General features: G+C 42.4%; 1 protein-coding gene across 3 annotated transcripts in view; it reads left to right on the top strand.

Moving 5' to 3' along the window:
• Positions 1-15,209, top strand: part of LOC112218372 (LHFPL tetraspan subfamily member 6 protein) — a 35,098-nt gene extending 19,889 nt beyond the window's left edge. For all 3 annotated transcript variants that reach the window (XM_024379105.2, XM_024379104.2, XM_024379103.2), the window contains 2 exons: positions 13,078-13,176; positions 13,338-15,209. In XM_024379105.2, coding sequence (XP_024234873.1) covers positions 13,078-13,176; positions 13,338-13,456 — 218 coding nt within the window. In that variant the 3' untranslated portion in view covers positions 13,457-15,209. The remainder of the gene's footprint in view (positions 1-13,077; positions 13,177-13,337) is intronic.
• The last annotated feature ends 2,042 nt before the right edge of the window (positions 15,210-17,251 follow it).

Below are 17,251 nucleotides of genomic sequence, written 5' to 3' on the forward strand. Positions count from 1 at the left end.
ATGGGAACCCATGCCAAATCTTTTCAGTCTCCTGAAGGGGAAAATGTGTTGTCGTGCGCTCTTCACGACTCTCTTGGTGTGTTTGGACCATGATAGTTTGTTGGTGATGCAGACACCAGGGAACTTGAAACTCTTGACCCGCTCCACTTCAGTCCCATTGATGTTAATGGTGGCCTGTTCGACCCTCATTTTACTATAGTCCATGATCAGCTCCTTTTGTCTTGCTCACATTGAGAGGTTGTCCTGGCACAACACCACCAGGTCTCTGACCTCATCCCTATAGTCTCATTGTTGTCCACGATCAGGCCTACCACTGTTGTCATCAGCAAACTTGATGATGGTGTTGAAGGGAGTACAGTAGTGGGCCAGTAGTGGGCCAAGCACGCACCCCTGAGGGGCTCCAGTGTTGTGAATCAGCGTGGCAGCTGTGGTGTTGCCTACTCTTACCACCTGGGGGTGGCCCATCCAGGATGTACAGGATCCAGTTGCAGAGGGAGGTGTTTAGTCCCAGGGTCCTTAGCTTAGTGATGAGCTTTGAGGGCACTATGATGTTAAACGGTGAGTTGTAGTCAATGAATAGCATTCTCACGTAGGTGTTTCTTTTGTCCAGGTGGGAAAGGGCAGTGTGGAGTGCAATTGAGTCATCTGTGGGGCGGTTTGTGAATTGGAGTGGGTCTAGGGTGTTGATATGAGCCATGACCAGCCTTTTAAAGGACTTCATGGCTACCAACGTGAGTGCTACGGGGCGGTAATCTTTTAGGCAGGTTACCTTTGCTTTCTTGGGCACAGGGACTATGGTGGTCTGTTTGAAACATGAAGGTATTACAGACTCGGCCAGGGAGAGGTTGAAAATGTCAGTGAAAAAAACTTGCCAGTGAATCCACACATGCTTTGAGTACACGTCCTGGTAATCCATCTATCCCTGAGGCTTTGTGAATGTTGACCTGTTTTTAAAGGTCTTGCTCACATCAGCTGCGGAGAGCGTAATCACACAGTCATCCGGAACTGAGCTGGTGCTCTCGTGCATGCTTCAGTGTTGCTTGCCTCAAAGTGAGCATAAAAGGCATTTAGCTCGTCTGGTAGGTTGCATCACTGGGCAGCTCGTGGCTGGGTTTCCCTTTGTGGTTCGTAATAGTTTACAAGCCCTGCCATGTTCGAGTGTCAAGAGCCCGGTGTAGTAGGATTCAGTCTTAGTCTTGTACTGATGCTTATCCTGTTTCATTGTTCTACTGAGGGCATAGCGGTATTTCTTTTACGCTACCAGATTAGTATCCCGCTCCTTGAAAGCGGCAGCTCTAGCCTTTACTTCGATGCGGATGTTGCCTGTAATCCATGGCTTCTGGTTGGGAAATGTACGTACGGTCACTGTGGGGACGACGTCGTCGATGGACTTATTAATGAAGCTGGTGACTGAGGTGGTACACTCAATGCTGTTGGATGAATCCCGGAACATATTCCAGTCTGTGCTAGCACAACTGTCCTGTTGCGTAGCATCCGCTTCATATGACCACTTCCGTACTGAGTGAGTCACTGTTACTTCCTGCTTTAGTTTTTGCTTGTATTCAGGAATCAGGAGGATATAATTATGGTCATATTTGCCAAATGGATGGCGAGGGAGAGTTTTGTATGCGTCTCTGTGTGTTGAGTAACGTGGTCTAGAGTTTTTTAAAATAATTTAAAATATTTTTTTCCCCCTCTGGTTGCACATGTGACATTTTAGGTAAAAAGGATTTAAGTTTTGCCTGCATTAAAGTCCCTGGCTACTAGGAGCCCTGCTTCTGGAATAGCATTTTCTAGTTTGCTTATGGCCTTATACAGCTCATTGATTGTGGTCTTAGTGCCAGCATATGTTTGTGGTGGTAAATAGACAGCTACGAATAATATACATGTGAACTTTCTTGGTAGATAATGTGTTCCACAGCTTATCATGAGGTATTCTACCTCAGGTGAGCAATACCTCGAGACTTAAAAATTAGACATCACGCTCCAGCAGTTATTGACAAATAGACAAACACCCCCGCCCCACATTTTACCAGATTTAGCAGCTCTGTCCTGCCAGACACACGGATAAGCTAGCCAGCTCTATATAATCCCTGTCGTCGTTCGGGAAAGTGTCAGTGAAACATAAGAGATTACAGTTTTTAATGTCCCGTTGTTAGGATAGTTTTAATCGTAGATTGTCCAGTTTGTTTTCCAATGATTGCACGTTGGCCAATAATACAGAGGGTAGTGGTGGTTTACTCATGCCGACAAATTCTCACAAGTCACCCAGATCGCTGCCTCCTGTATTTTTGTCTTTTCTTCACGTGAATGGAGGGGATTTGGGCCTAGACTCCGGGAAGCAGTATACCCTTTGCGTTGGACTCATGAAATAAAAAATCTTCGTCCAGTTCGAGGGGAGTAATCGCTGTTCTGATGTCCAGAAGCTCTTTTCCGTCATAAGAGACGGTAGCAACAACATTATGTACAAAATGCGTTATAACCAACTTTGCTATTTTGTCAGTTTGTATCACTCCCTGATCTTTCACCTGTCTTTGATTGTCTCCACCCCCTCCAGGTGTCGCCCATTGTCCCCATTATCCCCTGTGTATTTATACCTGTGCGCTCTGTTTTTCTATTGCCAGTTCGTTTTGTTTTGTCAAGCCTAACTGCATTTTCCCCTCTGTTTCTGTCTCTCGATTGTTCATGTTTTCTAGTTTTCCCGGTGTTGACCTTTTACGCCTGCCCCGAGCTGGGCTGCTGTCCTGGTACCTTTTCACCACCTATCCGGATTTCTGACCTCTGAGCCTGCCTGCCATCCTTTACCTTTGCCCAACCTATCCGGATTACTGACCTCTGAGCCTGCCTGCCATCCTTTACCTTTGCCCAACCTATCTGGATTACTGACCCCCTGCCTGCCCTTGACCTGTCCTTTGCCTGCCCCTTTTGGATTAATAAACTGTTGTTACTTCGACATTGTCTGCATCTAGGTCTTACCTGAAATGTGTTAGGTTAGGAGCTTGTAAAACAGCAGCCATCCCCTGCAGCTCCATTATTATTCAACAACTGCGCTATGCATGGGGGCAGTTAGCGTTCTCCTGGCATCCGCCAAACCCAGATTTGTCCATTGTCCTGCCAGATGGTGAAGCATGATTCATCACTCCAGAGAACTAATTTCCACTGTTTTCAGAGTCCAATTGCAGCGAGCTTTACACCACTCCAGCCGGCGCTTGGCATGGTGATCTTAGACTTGTGTGCGGTTGCTCGGCCATGGAAACCCATTCCATGAAGCTCCCAACGAACAGTTCTTGTGCTTTCGTTGCTTCCAGAGGCAGTTTTGAACTCGGTAGTGAGTGTTGCAACTGAGGACAGATGATTTTTATGTTCTATGCACTCAGTAGGGAATAGTGAAGACATCAAAACTATGAATTAATGTATGAAATAATGTAACTAAAAAAGTTGTAAACAAATGCAGACATTATTTTGAGATTCTTCGAAATATCCAAACTTTGCCTTGATTACAGCTTTGCACACATGTCATTATCTTAACCAGCTTCATTGAATGCATTTCAATGAACAGGTGTGCCTTGTTAAGTTAATTTGTGGAATTTCTTTCCTTAATGCATTTGAGCCAATCAGCTGTGTTGTGACAAGATAGGGGTGGTATACAGAATATATTAAATTAGTTGCAAAATGAATAGGAAATATTGACAAGGTTATAAATAATGATTTTTAATTGAAATAATAATTGTGTCCTTCAAACTTTGCTTTCATCAAAGAATCCTCCATTTGTAGCAATTACAGCCTTGCAGACCTTTTGGCATTCTAGTTGTCAATTTGTTGAGGTAATCTGAAGAGACTTCACTTCATGCCTCCTGAAGCACTTCCCACAAGTTGGATTGGCTTGATGGGCACTTCTTACGTAGCATAAGGTCAAGCTGCTCCCACAACAGCTCAATAGGGTGTCACGCGGAGCAGAACTGGTGAACCCAAGAGCAGATGAGGAGACTGGGATGAGGTAACCAAGGTATTTATTGAAACAAAGGTGGAAGATGGGGTGCAGGCCATGGGGAAGGTCGGGCAGGTTGCAGGAAGCCAGGTGTTGAGGCTGGAGCGAGGAGAGTTGGGACTGGTTAAGCAGGTCCGGAAAGGAATCCAAGGACGCAGTGGAGGGTCCAGGACAGAGTAGCAGGACTGGTGGGACTGGAGACGGGGGCCAAAGTCAGAGCAGGCAAAACTGTAGCAGAGAGGAAAACAGCATCAGGCAAGGGAAACCAGGCATAACACGAAAACAGGATCTAAGCATGAACAAACGGCTAAAAACGCAGACTGACCGAGCAGAGGTTACGGTCTGGCTGCATGGAAGTGGCAAGGCTGAGTAATTCTAGAGGTCTTGACTATGGAAGAGGTTGCAGCTGATGGGGATCTGCTCTGCCTCCAGTACACCTGTCTCCACTCACACACACACACAGGGGGAGAGAGCACTGGGGGAGTGGTGGTAGGTTAGGGATACACAGGATGAGAAGTAGAGGGCGTGGCAGGAGCAGATGTAACATAGGGTTGAGATCCGGTGACTGTGCTGGCCACTCCATTATAGACAGAATACCAGCTGACTGCTTCTTCCCTAAATAGTTATTGCATAGTTTGGAGCTGTGCTTTGGGTCATTGTCCTGTTGTAGGAGGAAATTGGCTCCAATTATGCGCCTTTCACAGGGCATGGCGTTTGCAAATGATAGTGAGTGATAGCCTTACTTCTTCAAGATCCCTTTACCCTGTTCAAATCTCCCACTTTACCACCACCAAAGCACCCCCATAAAATCACATGGCCATAAAATTGCTTGACAGATGGCGTCAAGCACGCCATCTTTTTTTTTCTGCGTCTCACAAATGTTTTTCTTTGTGATCCCAAACACCTCAAACTTAGATTAGTCTGTCCATAACACTTTTTTCCAATCTTCCTCCAATCTTTTATTTTTATTGGCCAGTCTGAGATATGGCTTTTTCTTTGCAACTCTGCCTAGAAGGTCCGCATCCCGGAGTCGCCTCTTCACTGTTGACTTTGAGACTGGTGTTTTGTGGGTGACGCTGCCAGTTGAGGTTTTGTGAGGCTTCTGTTTCTCAAACTAGACACTCTAATGTACTTGTCCCCTTGCTCAGTTGTGCATCGGGGCCTCCCACTCCTCTTTCTATTCTGGTTAGAGCCAGTTTTCACTGTTCTGTGAAGAGAGTACAGCGTTGTACGAAGACCTTCAGTTTATTGGCAATTTCTCACATGGAATAGCCTTCTTTTCTCGGAACAAGAATCGTCTGACGAGTTTCAGAAGAAAGTACTTTGTTTCTGGCCATTTTGAGCCTGTAATCGAACCCATAAATGCTGATGCTCCAGATACTCAACTAGTCAAGAGAAGGACAACAGTTTTCAACTGTGGTAACATAATTGCAAAATGGTTTTCTAATGATGAATTTGCCTTTTTAAAATGATACATTTGGATTAGCTAACACAACGTGCCATTGGAACACAGGAGTGATGGTTGCTGATAATGGGCCTCTGTACGCCTATGTAGATATTTGATTAAAAATAATCAATTTCCAGCTACAATAGTCATTTACAACATTACCAATGGCTACACTGTATTTCTAATCTATTTGATGTTATTTTAATGGACCAAATGTTTTCTTTTCTTTCAATAACAAGGACATTTTTAAGTGACCCCCAAACCTTTGAACGGTAGTGTATATATATTTATATATTCTGGACTCTGGCATTGCTCGTCCTCATATTTCTTAATATCATTTGCATTTTGTGGGATTATTTGTGCATTGTTTTAGATCGCTGCACCTGCAGTAAAATCTGCAAATCTGTGCCCAATAAACTTTGATTTGATTTTTGATTTCATCCAAAATAGGAGGAGACCAATTATAACATACTTAGAGAAAAGCAATCTGTGATCACAGAATCCAGGGAATCAGCAGTGTGTTGTTCAGTGTCTCCAAGGCAAAGGAGTGGATGTGGGATAGAGGGAATGTAAGGTTTTTGATATATTGTTCGCTAAGCCTTTGGTGTGATTATAACCCCAGCTGGAACTGCAGACAAAATACTCAGTGGAGACAATACCAATGTCAAATGAGTATAGGGATTGCTGCTACTAAAGAAAGGCACCACGATGGGGGAGAAAGGCACCGCGATGGGTGATATGTCAATTCAAACAAGGGGAAAAAAATAATAATAAGACTCTAAGACGCATATCCAGAGGAAAAATAATGAATAGTCCTTGCAGAGGGTGTCTTGAATAAAGCATCTGTAGGAGCTGAGTGAGAGGAGTTAGGAATACCAGACCGACTGAAGCACAACTTCTATTATACTCCACCACTATTAAACCTGCAACATTTTATTCAGTGGTAGGTATTTAGGCCAGGATTATATATGACCGCACCGTTGGAGTCGACATCTGCAACATTTCCCTTGAATGCAATCTCCCCAAACACAGGAACATTGCCTTTTATTGTTGACAATGCAAGATCGTATTGAATCCTGGCCTCAGTGTTAGGTCAGTGTTGTGTACACAGAGAGATAAAGCAAGATTTATACCATAAGCAATGCTCTTGCTTTAGTAGAACGGATACCATCACCATATGATAGTATAAGACATCTTATACAGTGCCAGATCGAAGCACAGAATATGCTCCTGGCAATATTTCATCTGTTGTTTTGTGGCCTATGGCACTTCAGAGATTTGTAGTATATAGGACATCAACACATGCTGTGCTCTGTAGTGCTGCTGCTGCTCAGAAGTTCAGTCAGTCTTGACCTAATTTCCCCATTCCCACTCACACGTATCGAATCCAGCTCAGCCTCTATTACCATAGTCACAGCCTCACTGTAATCCGTATAACTTCACACTACATTCCTTTCCTGCATCATTACACACCCATGTCACTCACTCGCTCAACTCCTACTCTATAAACACCATATTAGCAGTACATACTGAAGTTATCATCTCCAACTCGTCTCCTCTCTCTGACCACTGTTTTTGGCGTTTCCAGTAGAGCAAGGACACAGTCAAACACTTTTTTTTTTTTTTTCCCACATATCTCCATTGTGGTTTGGTAGTGAACACGTTTACATACACCGGGATCAAATGAATATAACATAAATACAGCTAGCACACTGACTACTATACTGTTGATGTCTGCAATAGTCGGATTTGTAGGATTAAACCCCCCCTCTGCTCCTCTCTTCACAGAGCTGCGGTAGAGTGCAGAGTATAGACTCTCTAGTGTTATAGGTGTTGAAGTCGTGAGTCCCTGGGCTCGTCCCAAATGGCCCTCTATTTAGGGAATAAAGGGAATAGGGTGTTCATGTGGCAGGCAATAGAACCTCTGCTGGCTGCTCCTCTGTGACCATATGGCCTGCCTGCTCCCTTGCTGTCTCTTTCATGCCTCAACACTGACGAGGCGAGGGAAGGGGGGATTAAAATGTATCTATCTGAGCCGGTCTCTTCCCCCGGTCCTCTGCTTTCTGCGCAGTCAGGCCAGCAGGGTTAGGATGTGGGGCCTGCATCCACAGTCAGGAGATAGACGAGGAGCGCTTGGCATGCTCTGACTGCCGCAGCAGAGAGGTAAGCTCCAAGATAACCAAGACCATACCGTAGATGAGAGAACTGTTTTGTCTTGGTGTTTGCAAAATAGAATTCATGAATCAAGCCTACATCTATCTAGATTAAATTAAGATTTGGGGTCTCTGGCCTACACACAATACCCCACAATGTCAAAGTGGAATTATGTTTTAGACATTTTTACAAATTAATCAAAATAAAAAGCTTATGTCTTGAGTCAATACGTATTCAACCCCTTTGTTATGTTAAGCCTAATACGTTCAGGGGTACAATGTGCTTAACAAGTCGCATAAATTACATGGACATGGTCTGTGTGCAAAAATAGTGTTTAATATTATGATTATGACACATACTATGATCTGTAAGGTCTCTCAGTCGAGCAATGAATTTCAAACACAGGTTCAACCAGGAAGACCAGGGAGGTTTTTCAAAGCACACATTGAATATCTCTTTGAGCATGGTGAAGTTTTAAATTACTCTGTGGATGGTCTATAAATGCACCCCATCACTTCAAAGATACAGGTGTCCTTCCTAACGCAGTTGCCGGAGAGGAAGGAAACCGCTCAGGGATTAACACCATGAGGACAGTGGTGACTTTAAAACAGTTAGAGTTTTTAATGGCTGTGATAGGAGAAAACTGAGAATGAGTCAACAAAATTGTAGTTACTCCACAATACTAACCTAATTGACAGAGTGAAAAGAAGAATGAAACTTATTTTAAAACACTAAAGGCACTACTACTTAAAAAAATGTGGCAAAGCAATTCAGTTTTTGTCCTGAATACAAAATGTTATGTTTGGGGCAAATCCAATACAACACATTCATTCGTTTTTTTCAAGCCAACACTTCATTTGGCCGCCTTTCGTTCCAGTTCTCTGCTGCCTGTGACTGGAACTAATTGCAAAAATCGCTGAAGTTGGAGACTTTTATCTCCCTCACCAACTTCAAACATCTGCTATCTGAGCAGCTAACTGATCGCTGCAGCTGTACATAGTCTATCGGTAAATAGCCCACCCATTTTTACCTACCTCATCCCCATACTGTTTTTATTTATTTACTTTTCTGCTCTTTTGCACACCAATATCTCTACCTGTACATGACCATCTGATCATTTATCACTCCAGTGTTAATCTGCAAAATTGTAATTATTCGCCTACCTCCTCATGCCTTTTGCACACAATGTATATAGACTCCCCTTCTTTTCTACTGTGTTATTGACTTGTTAATTGTTTACTCCATGTGTAACTCTGTTGTCTGTTCACACTGCTATGCTTTATCTTGGCCAGGTCGCAGTTGCAAATGAGAACTTGTTCTCAACTAGCCTACCTGGTGAAATAAATAAAATAAAAAGCATAGTGGTGTCTGCGTCATGTTATGGGTATACTTGTAATCGGAGGACTGGGGAGTTTTTCAGTATAAAGAAATGGAATGGAGCTAAGCACAGGCAAAATCCTAGAGGAAAACCTGGTTCAGTCTGCTTTCCGTAAGATATTGCAAATAATTCACCTTTCAGCAGGACAATAATCTAAAACACAAAGCTAAATCTACTCAAAGCTAAACAGTGAAAGTTCCTGAGTGGCCGAGTTACAGTTTTGACTTAAATCTACATGAAAATCAATGGCAAGACCAACAAAGGGTTGTCTATCAATGATCAACAACCAATTAGACAGAGCTTGAAGAATTCTGAAAATAATAAATGGCACAATCCAGGTGTGGAAAGCTCTTAGAGAATTACTCAGACTCACAACTATATTCGCTGCCAAAGGCTCTTCTACAAAGTATTGACTCAGTGGTATGAATACTTATGTAAATGAGATTTCTGTATTTCATTTTCAATAGATGTACAAAAATGTCTAGAAACATGTTTTCACTTTGTCATTATGGGATATTGTGTGTAGATGGGTGAATTGAATCCATTTTGAATTCAGGCTGTAACACAACAGATTGATTGTTTTATGAAAACTTTCTGAAAGCACTGTAGATCTATGAACAAAAATATAAACGCAACAATTTCAAAGATTTGACTGTGTTACAGTTCATGAGGGAATCAGTCAATTTAAATATATCCGGCCCTAACCTATGGATTTCATATGACTGGGAATACAGATATGCTGGTCACAGATACCTCAGGATCTCGTCGCTGTCACGACTTCCGCCGAGGTCGGGCCCTCTTCTTGTTCAGTCGGTGTCGCCGGCCTTCTAGCCATCGCCGATCCACCTTTAATTTTCCTTTTGTCTTGTCTTCCCACACACCTGGTTCCAATTACATGTGTATTTAACCCCCTGTTTCCCCCATGTCTTTGTCCGGAATTGTTTGTTGTAAGTGCTTATGCACGTTATGTCTGGCGTGCGAAGGGTTTTTGTCCCATATATATAGTTTTGTTCACAGTGATTTTGATTATTAAACTGCGCCGTTGTAACAGTCTTTGCTCTCCTGCGCCTGACTTCTCTGCCGCCAGTACGCATTCCTTACAGTCACGGTATTTCTGTGATTTCAAATTTCATAAATAAAATGCAATTGTGTTCGTTGTCTGTAGCTTATGCCTGCCCAAACCATAACCCCAACTCCACCATGTGGCACTCTGTTCACAACATTGACATCAGCAAACCGCTCACCCACACGACGCCATACACGTGGTCTGCGGTTGTGAGGCCGGTTGGACGTACTGACAAATTCTTTAAAACAACATTGGTAGATGGTAGAAAAATGACCAATCAATAATCTGGCAAAAGCTCTGGTTGACATTCCTGCAAGCACAATGCCAATTGCAGGCTCCCTGAAAACTTGAGACATCTGTGGCAATGTGTTTGGTTACAAAACTGAACATTAAGTGTCCTTTTATGGTCCCCAGCACAAGGTACACCTGTGTAATGATCATGCTGTTTAATATGATTCTTGATATGCCACACCGGTCAGGCTGATTAATTGTCTTGACAAAGGAGAAATGCTCACTAACTGCAATGTAAACACATTTTGTGCACAACATCTGAGAGAAATAAGCTTTTTGTGCATATGGAACATTTCTCCGATATTTTATTTCAGCTCATGAACCATGGGACCAACACTTTACATGTTGCGCACCTTTTTTTGTTCATTGTAATTACATGTTGAACCTACGAGCATTTTTTTGTGAATTTCATTTCAGTGTTTTATTGACTTTGAAGGTGGAAAAAGGATTAAACCTACATATCATTCTGATGAGTGGAGACTTGTCGGTGGTGTAGGCTACACAGACCTCGCCAAGCCCAGAAACAAACCCACTGTGGATGTTGTCACAAACAGAGCAACCTGACGGTATACTGTTAAAATGCATATAATAATAAACCCACCACCCACCATACAGTTTATGAACTGTTGTAGCCACATCTCCATGTCCCAATGGGCCATGAAAAAGAAGAGTGAAGGAGTAACATACAGTAACCCTGGTTATATTGGTGTCTGTCTCTGAACACACCCCTGAAGGAGCCTCCTATTTACCTCTTTTCTTTATCTGGAAGTGGCTGGGCCTGGCATGAAAGAGCACCAGTAAGCCAGTGACTCAGCCCCTGTAATAGGGTTAGAGGCAGAGAATCCCAGTGGAAAGAGGGGAACCGGCCAGGCAGAGACAGCAAGGGCGTTTCGTTGCTCCAGAGCCTTTCTGTTCACCTTCACACTCCTGGGCCAGACTACACTCAATCATATGACCCACTGAAGAGATGAGTCTTCAGTAAAGACTTAAAGGTTGAGACCGAGTCTGCGTCTCTCACATGGGTAAGCAGACCATTCCATAAAAATGGAGCTCTATAGGAGAAAGCCCTGCCTCCAGCTGTTTGCTTAGAAATTCTAGGGACATTTAGGAGGCCTGCGTCTTGTGACTGTAGCGTATGTGTAGGTATGTACGGCAGGACCAAATCGGAAAGACCGGTAGGAGCAAGCCCGTGTAATGCTTTGTAGGTAAGCAGTAAAACCTTGAAATCAGCCCTTGCCTTGACAGGAAGCCAGTGTAAGGAGGCTAGCACTGGAGTAATATGATCAAGTTTTTTTATTCTAGCAGCTGTATTTAGAACTAACTGAAGTTTATTTAGTGCTTTATCCGGGTAGCCAGAAAGTAGAGCATTGCAGTAGTCTAACCTAGAAGTAACAAAAGCATGGATTAATTTTTCTGCATAATTTTTGCAATGTTACGTAGATGGAAAAAAGCTGTCCTTGAAACATTCTTGATATGTTCGTCAAAAGAGAGATCAGGGTCCAGAGTAACGCCATGGTCCTTCACAGTTTTTTATTTGAGACAACTGTACAACCATTAAGATTAATTGTCAGATTCAACAGAAGATCTCAATGATTCTTGGGACCTAGAACAAGCATCTCTGTTTTGTCCGAGTTTAAAAGTAGAACGTTTGCAGCCATCCACTTCCTTATGTCTGAAACACAGGCTTCTAGCGAGGGCAATTTTGGGGCTTCACCATGTTTCATTGAAATGTACAGCTGTGTGTCATCTGCATAGCAGGGAAAGTTAACATATTTTCGAATGACATCCCCAAGAGGTAAAATATATAGTGAAAACAATAGTGGTCCTAAAACGGAACCTTGAGGAACACCGACATTTACAGTTGATTTGTCAGAGGACAAACCATTCACAGAGACAAACGGATATCTTTCCGACAGATAAGATCTAAACCAGGCCAGAACTTGTCCGTGTAGACCAATTTGGGTTTCCAATCTCTCCAAAAGAATGTGGTGATCGATGGTATCAAAAGCAGCACTAAGGTCTAGGAGCACGAGGACAGATGCAGAGCCTCGGTCTGATGCCATTAAAAGGTCATTTACCACCTTCACAAGTGCAGTCTCAGTGCTATGATGGGGTCTAAAACCAGACTGAAGCATTTCGTATACATTGTTTGTCTTCAGGAAGGCAGTGAGATGCTGCGCAACAGGTCTGAGAATACCTGGTCAGCGTTTCTTCTGAGAGCTAACATAGACATCTTAGATGTGTTATATAGACGTCTGAGAATACCTGGTCAACGTTTCTTCTGAGAGCTAACATAGACGTCTGAGATGAAATTTAGAAGTCAAATGTTACTGCATGAAGTGAGGGGGAAAGGGACAGTCAGCTTTGAGATGGAAAGTTTAAAACATGATTAACTTAAGGTTTCAGGTCAGTGAATGAGATCAATATGAGCGAGAGAGTTCCCAGGGGAGAGGGATGATGATGGGAACCCAGTGTGTGTGTACGAGTGTCTGATGGTGCTCGGGTGTCTCATTACAAAATGAACGGTGATGAAATGAGGTGACATATATGTAAGTTCTTCTTGAAAGTGCCATCTCAGGAATGTTATCTTTTGTGGTATCTTTATAGCTTCAGTACATCAAAAGTGGTTTTGAATAATGCAAGCTGCACTGTTCACTGTATTATGTACTGTATGAGTTTATGACTTAGCTTAGCACATGTATGTTGTAAAGCATTTCTAATGATTTTCTCCCTCCCTCTCTCTCTCTGTACAGCGTTGATGATTGGGTCGGGGTGTGCGCTCTACCCTCTAGGTTGGGACAGTGACGAAGTTCGACAGACCTGCAGCAATAGATCCAACCAGTTTGAGCTTGGTATGGGTCAAACATCCACACAAGAACAACACCATATTCAAGTCACAAGTTGATAATCAACAAGTCATTCAAATTGCTCACTGCTCATATTATGGTATGTTGGCTCAGATTCAAATTCGCTGTGTGTGTGTGTGTGTGTTTATGTCTGTGTCTGCGTCCAGGTTCTTGTGAGATTGGCTGGGCGTTCTACTGTACCGGAGCAGGGGCATCAGCAGCCATGATGTTATGCACCTGGATGGCCTGCTTCGCTGGGAAGAGACAGAAGCAGTACCCCTACTGATGTCATCAAGGCTGGACAGCCACAGAGACCATGATTACCACCTCCCCCAACACCCGTCATCACTGGCAATTGAAGAGACTCAGAGTAAAGGATAATATCAGGGGGACAGTGTCTATGGGCGCATTCGACATTGCAGTTGACTTTAAAGGCAGGTCGAGACTGATCTACAAATCACCATCATAAATAACTACTCAATATTATTTGTAGATCAGTCAGTCACAATTTACCCATGGAACATCACAATTTTGATGCTCTTGAACACGGCCTGTATGCCATATGTTAGTTATGCACTCTCATCATAATTGAAGCAGAGCGGACTACCTTGTGGTGCATTTGGTACTGAGGCAGAAAATAATACAACACAACACATTCGCAATTACACTCCATTGTCCAACAGAGCATTTCAAAAGAGTGGAGTCTACATACTTTGTATTCATTGACAGCAAGAACAACATCTGTTTCTATCTCTATTTTCCTTGGGTTGTATGGTTGCTTCTCTATTCCTCCTCCTATTCTATTCTGTCTTGTCCCTGTACTATAACTTTGTGGTAACTGAAGTAGTGGCACAACCAGTGGTAAAGATATATTAAATTACTATACTTGTGATATTACTTTGTTATTGTATTTTACATCCTGTATTTAATAAATATGTTATGTACCCCCACATTGGCCTAGTATTGCCTTAAAGACACATAAAAAGCTAATTCTCATGGCGTCGATATGAGTCCGAAATATTTATTGTAGCGTCAAAATGTACTACCAAGTGTAAATGGGATAATTTTGGTCATAAAGTCAGTCTTGTCCAAAAGGGAGATTTGCAAGATTTTAGGAAAGCTTGTATGTCACATAATGAAGGGTACCGTAAGAGTTTTCCTTGGGTTGGGTTTATTTAAATCCTGCCCACAGCTGGCAGCACCCAAGTAATCATCAATTTGGAGCACAGCTGCACGCAACCTGATGCAATGTTCAATTTGGATTGACATTCAATATCCCTATGGGGCTGGTTAGGGACCATCAGTAAATGACACAATGTACCTGGGACAATATTTTAAAAGGTCAAAAGCTCCACATTTCAATGACTTAAATCTCAAACCAACTATAAATTGGAGAAATTCATATACAAATATTGAAAGTTAAAAGATGTGCAACATGACAATATTGAAACATACGTTGTGTCATTTATTTGTCCCTAACTAGAGCCAGAGATAGGCTATCCAATGTCAAACAAACTTTGTCACTGTGTTACACCAGTGGGCTGTAGCTAATTGGTGAAATAAGTTTGCTTGCACTAGCTAGCCTAGACTTCAAGACTCGAGACCTGTTTCGACTGTTTCAAGTTATCTAGAAGGTTGAGTGACTGTACTGTTGTGGCAGAGTGATTTTACACACATGAGACACCCACGTTAAACCACCACTCCAAAACAACTCTTGTTTGGCTTCAGTCATGACTGCTGCATTTCTTAATGTCCAAGCCAAATAACGAGGCCAAAAGTTCAGCACCCCTTTAAATATATAAACCCTTACTGGTATCTTGCAATCATTTTTAACTGTTATCATGTCAGTAACTATTTACAGTATAGCTATAAAACAGGATATGTTGAAGTCCCTGAATGTATGTCTGGCATATGTTTTTGTGTGTGTATGATGTACAGTATATTGTACTATATAACATTACATTTGAATGAAACACAATAGATTTGACCCTGTAAATAAATTGTTACTTTAAAGTCTTAATAAATATTCACAAACCTTTCAGAAGTGAAGTTCTAAAGCTGTAGCTCCACTTAATCTGAATTGAAGCACTTGGCATGAGACTATTGGTCTTTCTTGAAGCCTTAACAGCAATTTGTTTCTCATCTGTTCAGATTATTGGTGAATCAATTAAATGTATTTATAAAGCCCTTTTTACATCAGCTGATGTCACAAAGTGCTGTACAGAAACCCAGCCTAAAACCCCAAACAGCAAGCAATGCAGGTGTAGAAGCACGGTGGCTAGGAAAAACTCCCTAGAAAGGCAGGAACCTAGGAAGAAACCTAGAGAGGAACCAGGCTATGAGGGGTGGCCAGTCCTCTTCTGGCTGTGCCGGGTGGAGATGTTAAAATGTTCATAAATGACCAGCAGGGTCAAATAATAATAATCACAGTGGTTGTAGAGGGTGCAACAGGTCAGCACTTCAGGAGTAAATGGCAGTTGGCTTTTCATAGCCAATCATTCAGAGTATCTCTACCGCTCCTGCTGTCTCTAAAGAGTTGATATGCTTGGTTAATCTGTGTTAAAACCATCTGTCGTGTTTATCTTTATTGATGGTCAGCTCAAACAACATGATCTGGCTGTTATTTGGGCTTTAAAACCCATCAGGATTGACTATGAAGAGAACAGCAAGGAGGGAGGGGAGTTAACCTGTCAACAGATGCTGCTGGAGGTAAATCATTAGTAAGGGTTAACACACACACATGCACGCATGCACACACACTAATTCCAAATGTCATTGGTCCACTGCCAGACCATTAAGGCATCCGCATGCTTCCCATCCGAAACAGGTAGGAACAGTTCATGCATATATTATGACAACATTTTGGGACGTTTTTGTTCATTTGGTCTTCGGCAAGTTTTTGTTTGTTTGTGCACACCTCAAGAATTCTTGAGTCAAGCCAAAGTCTACGCCCCTTCCTTGGTGATTGGTCAACAGTAGGGATTCTTCAATAGTATGAATTGTTCAATTAAGTGTTTGTTGTCATTCAACAAGAGCCAAATAATTTTGTCATTTTTTTCACTTGAGAAATACTGCACCAAGCATCTTAGTTAGATGTAAAATGTGCAACTAAGATCTCTGTACACCGCTTCGGACAGAGAGGGCAAAGATATGAACGCCCAATCGTTGGCAGATTTGCTTCCTTTAAAGATAAAATAATGGTTAAAAGCCTGGGTAAAATACTTGCTAGGACCAAAATCGGCATGGATGATTAGTTCCCGAAGGAAATTGCAGAACGGCGTAAAGTTCTGTATCCAATTTTCAAAGAAAATAGATTAAAAGGGAAACGAGTAGCTCTCGTCGTCGATAAACTATATATTGATAACCAGTTGTTCAGAGACACAAAGACTACTCCATGGCTATTTTAAAAATTACAATGTCCTCATAGACGAGGAAAATAATGAAACACAATTTTAGCCCGGTTATGGATTGTAACAATACAATAAGAAATATAGCTTTTCTATATATCTATAAATACACTGCTCATAAAAATGAAGGGAACACTAAAATAACATCATAGATCTGAATGAATTAAATATTCTTATTAAATACTTTTTTCTTTACATAGTTGAATGTGCTGACAACAAAATCACACAAAAATGATCAATGGAAATCAAATGTATCAACCCATTGAGGTCTGGATTTGGAGTCACACTCAAAATTAAAGTGGAAAACCACACTACAGGCTGATCCAACGTTGATGTAATGTCCTTAAAACAAGTCAAAATGAGGCTCAGTAGTGTGTGTGGCCTCCACGTGCCTGTATGACCTCCCTACAACGCCTGGGCATGCTCCTGATGAGGTGGCGGATGGTCTCCTGAGGGATCTCCTCCCAGACCTGGACTAAAGCATCCGCCAACTCCTGGACAGTCTGTGGTGCAACGTGGCGTTGGTGGATGGAGTGAGACATGATGTCCCAGATGTGCTCAATTGGATTCAGGTCTGGGGAACGGGCGGGCCAGTCCATAGCATCAATGCCTTCCTCTTGCAGGAACTGCTGACACTCCAGCCACATGAGGTCTTGCATTGGGAGGAACCCAGG

This window comes from Oncorhynchus tshawytscha, linkage group LG19, assembly GCF_018296145.1.
Source record: "Oncorhynchus tshawytscha isolate Ot180627B linkage group LG19, Otsh_v2.0, whole genome shotgun sequence".
NCBI classification, from domain to species: Eukaryota; Metazoa; Chordata; class Actinopteri; order Salmoniformes; family Salmonidae; genus Oncorhynchus; species Oncorhynchus tshawytscha.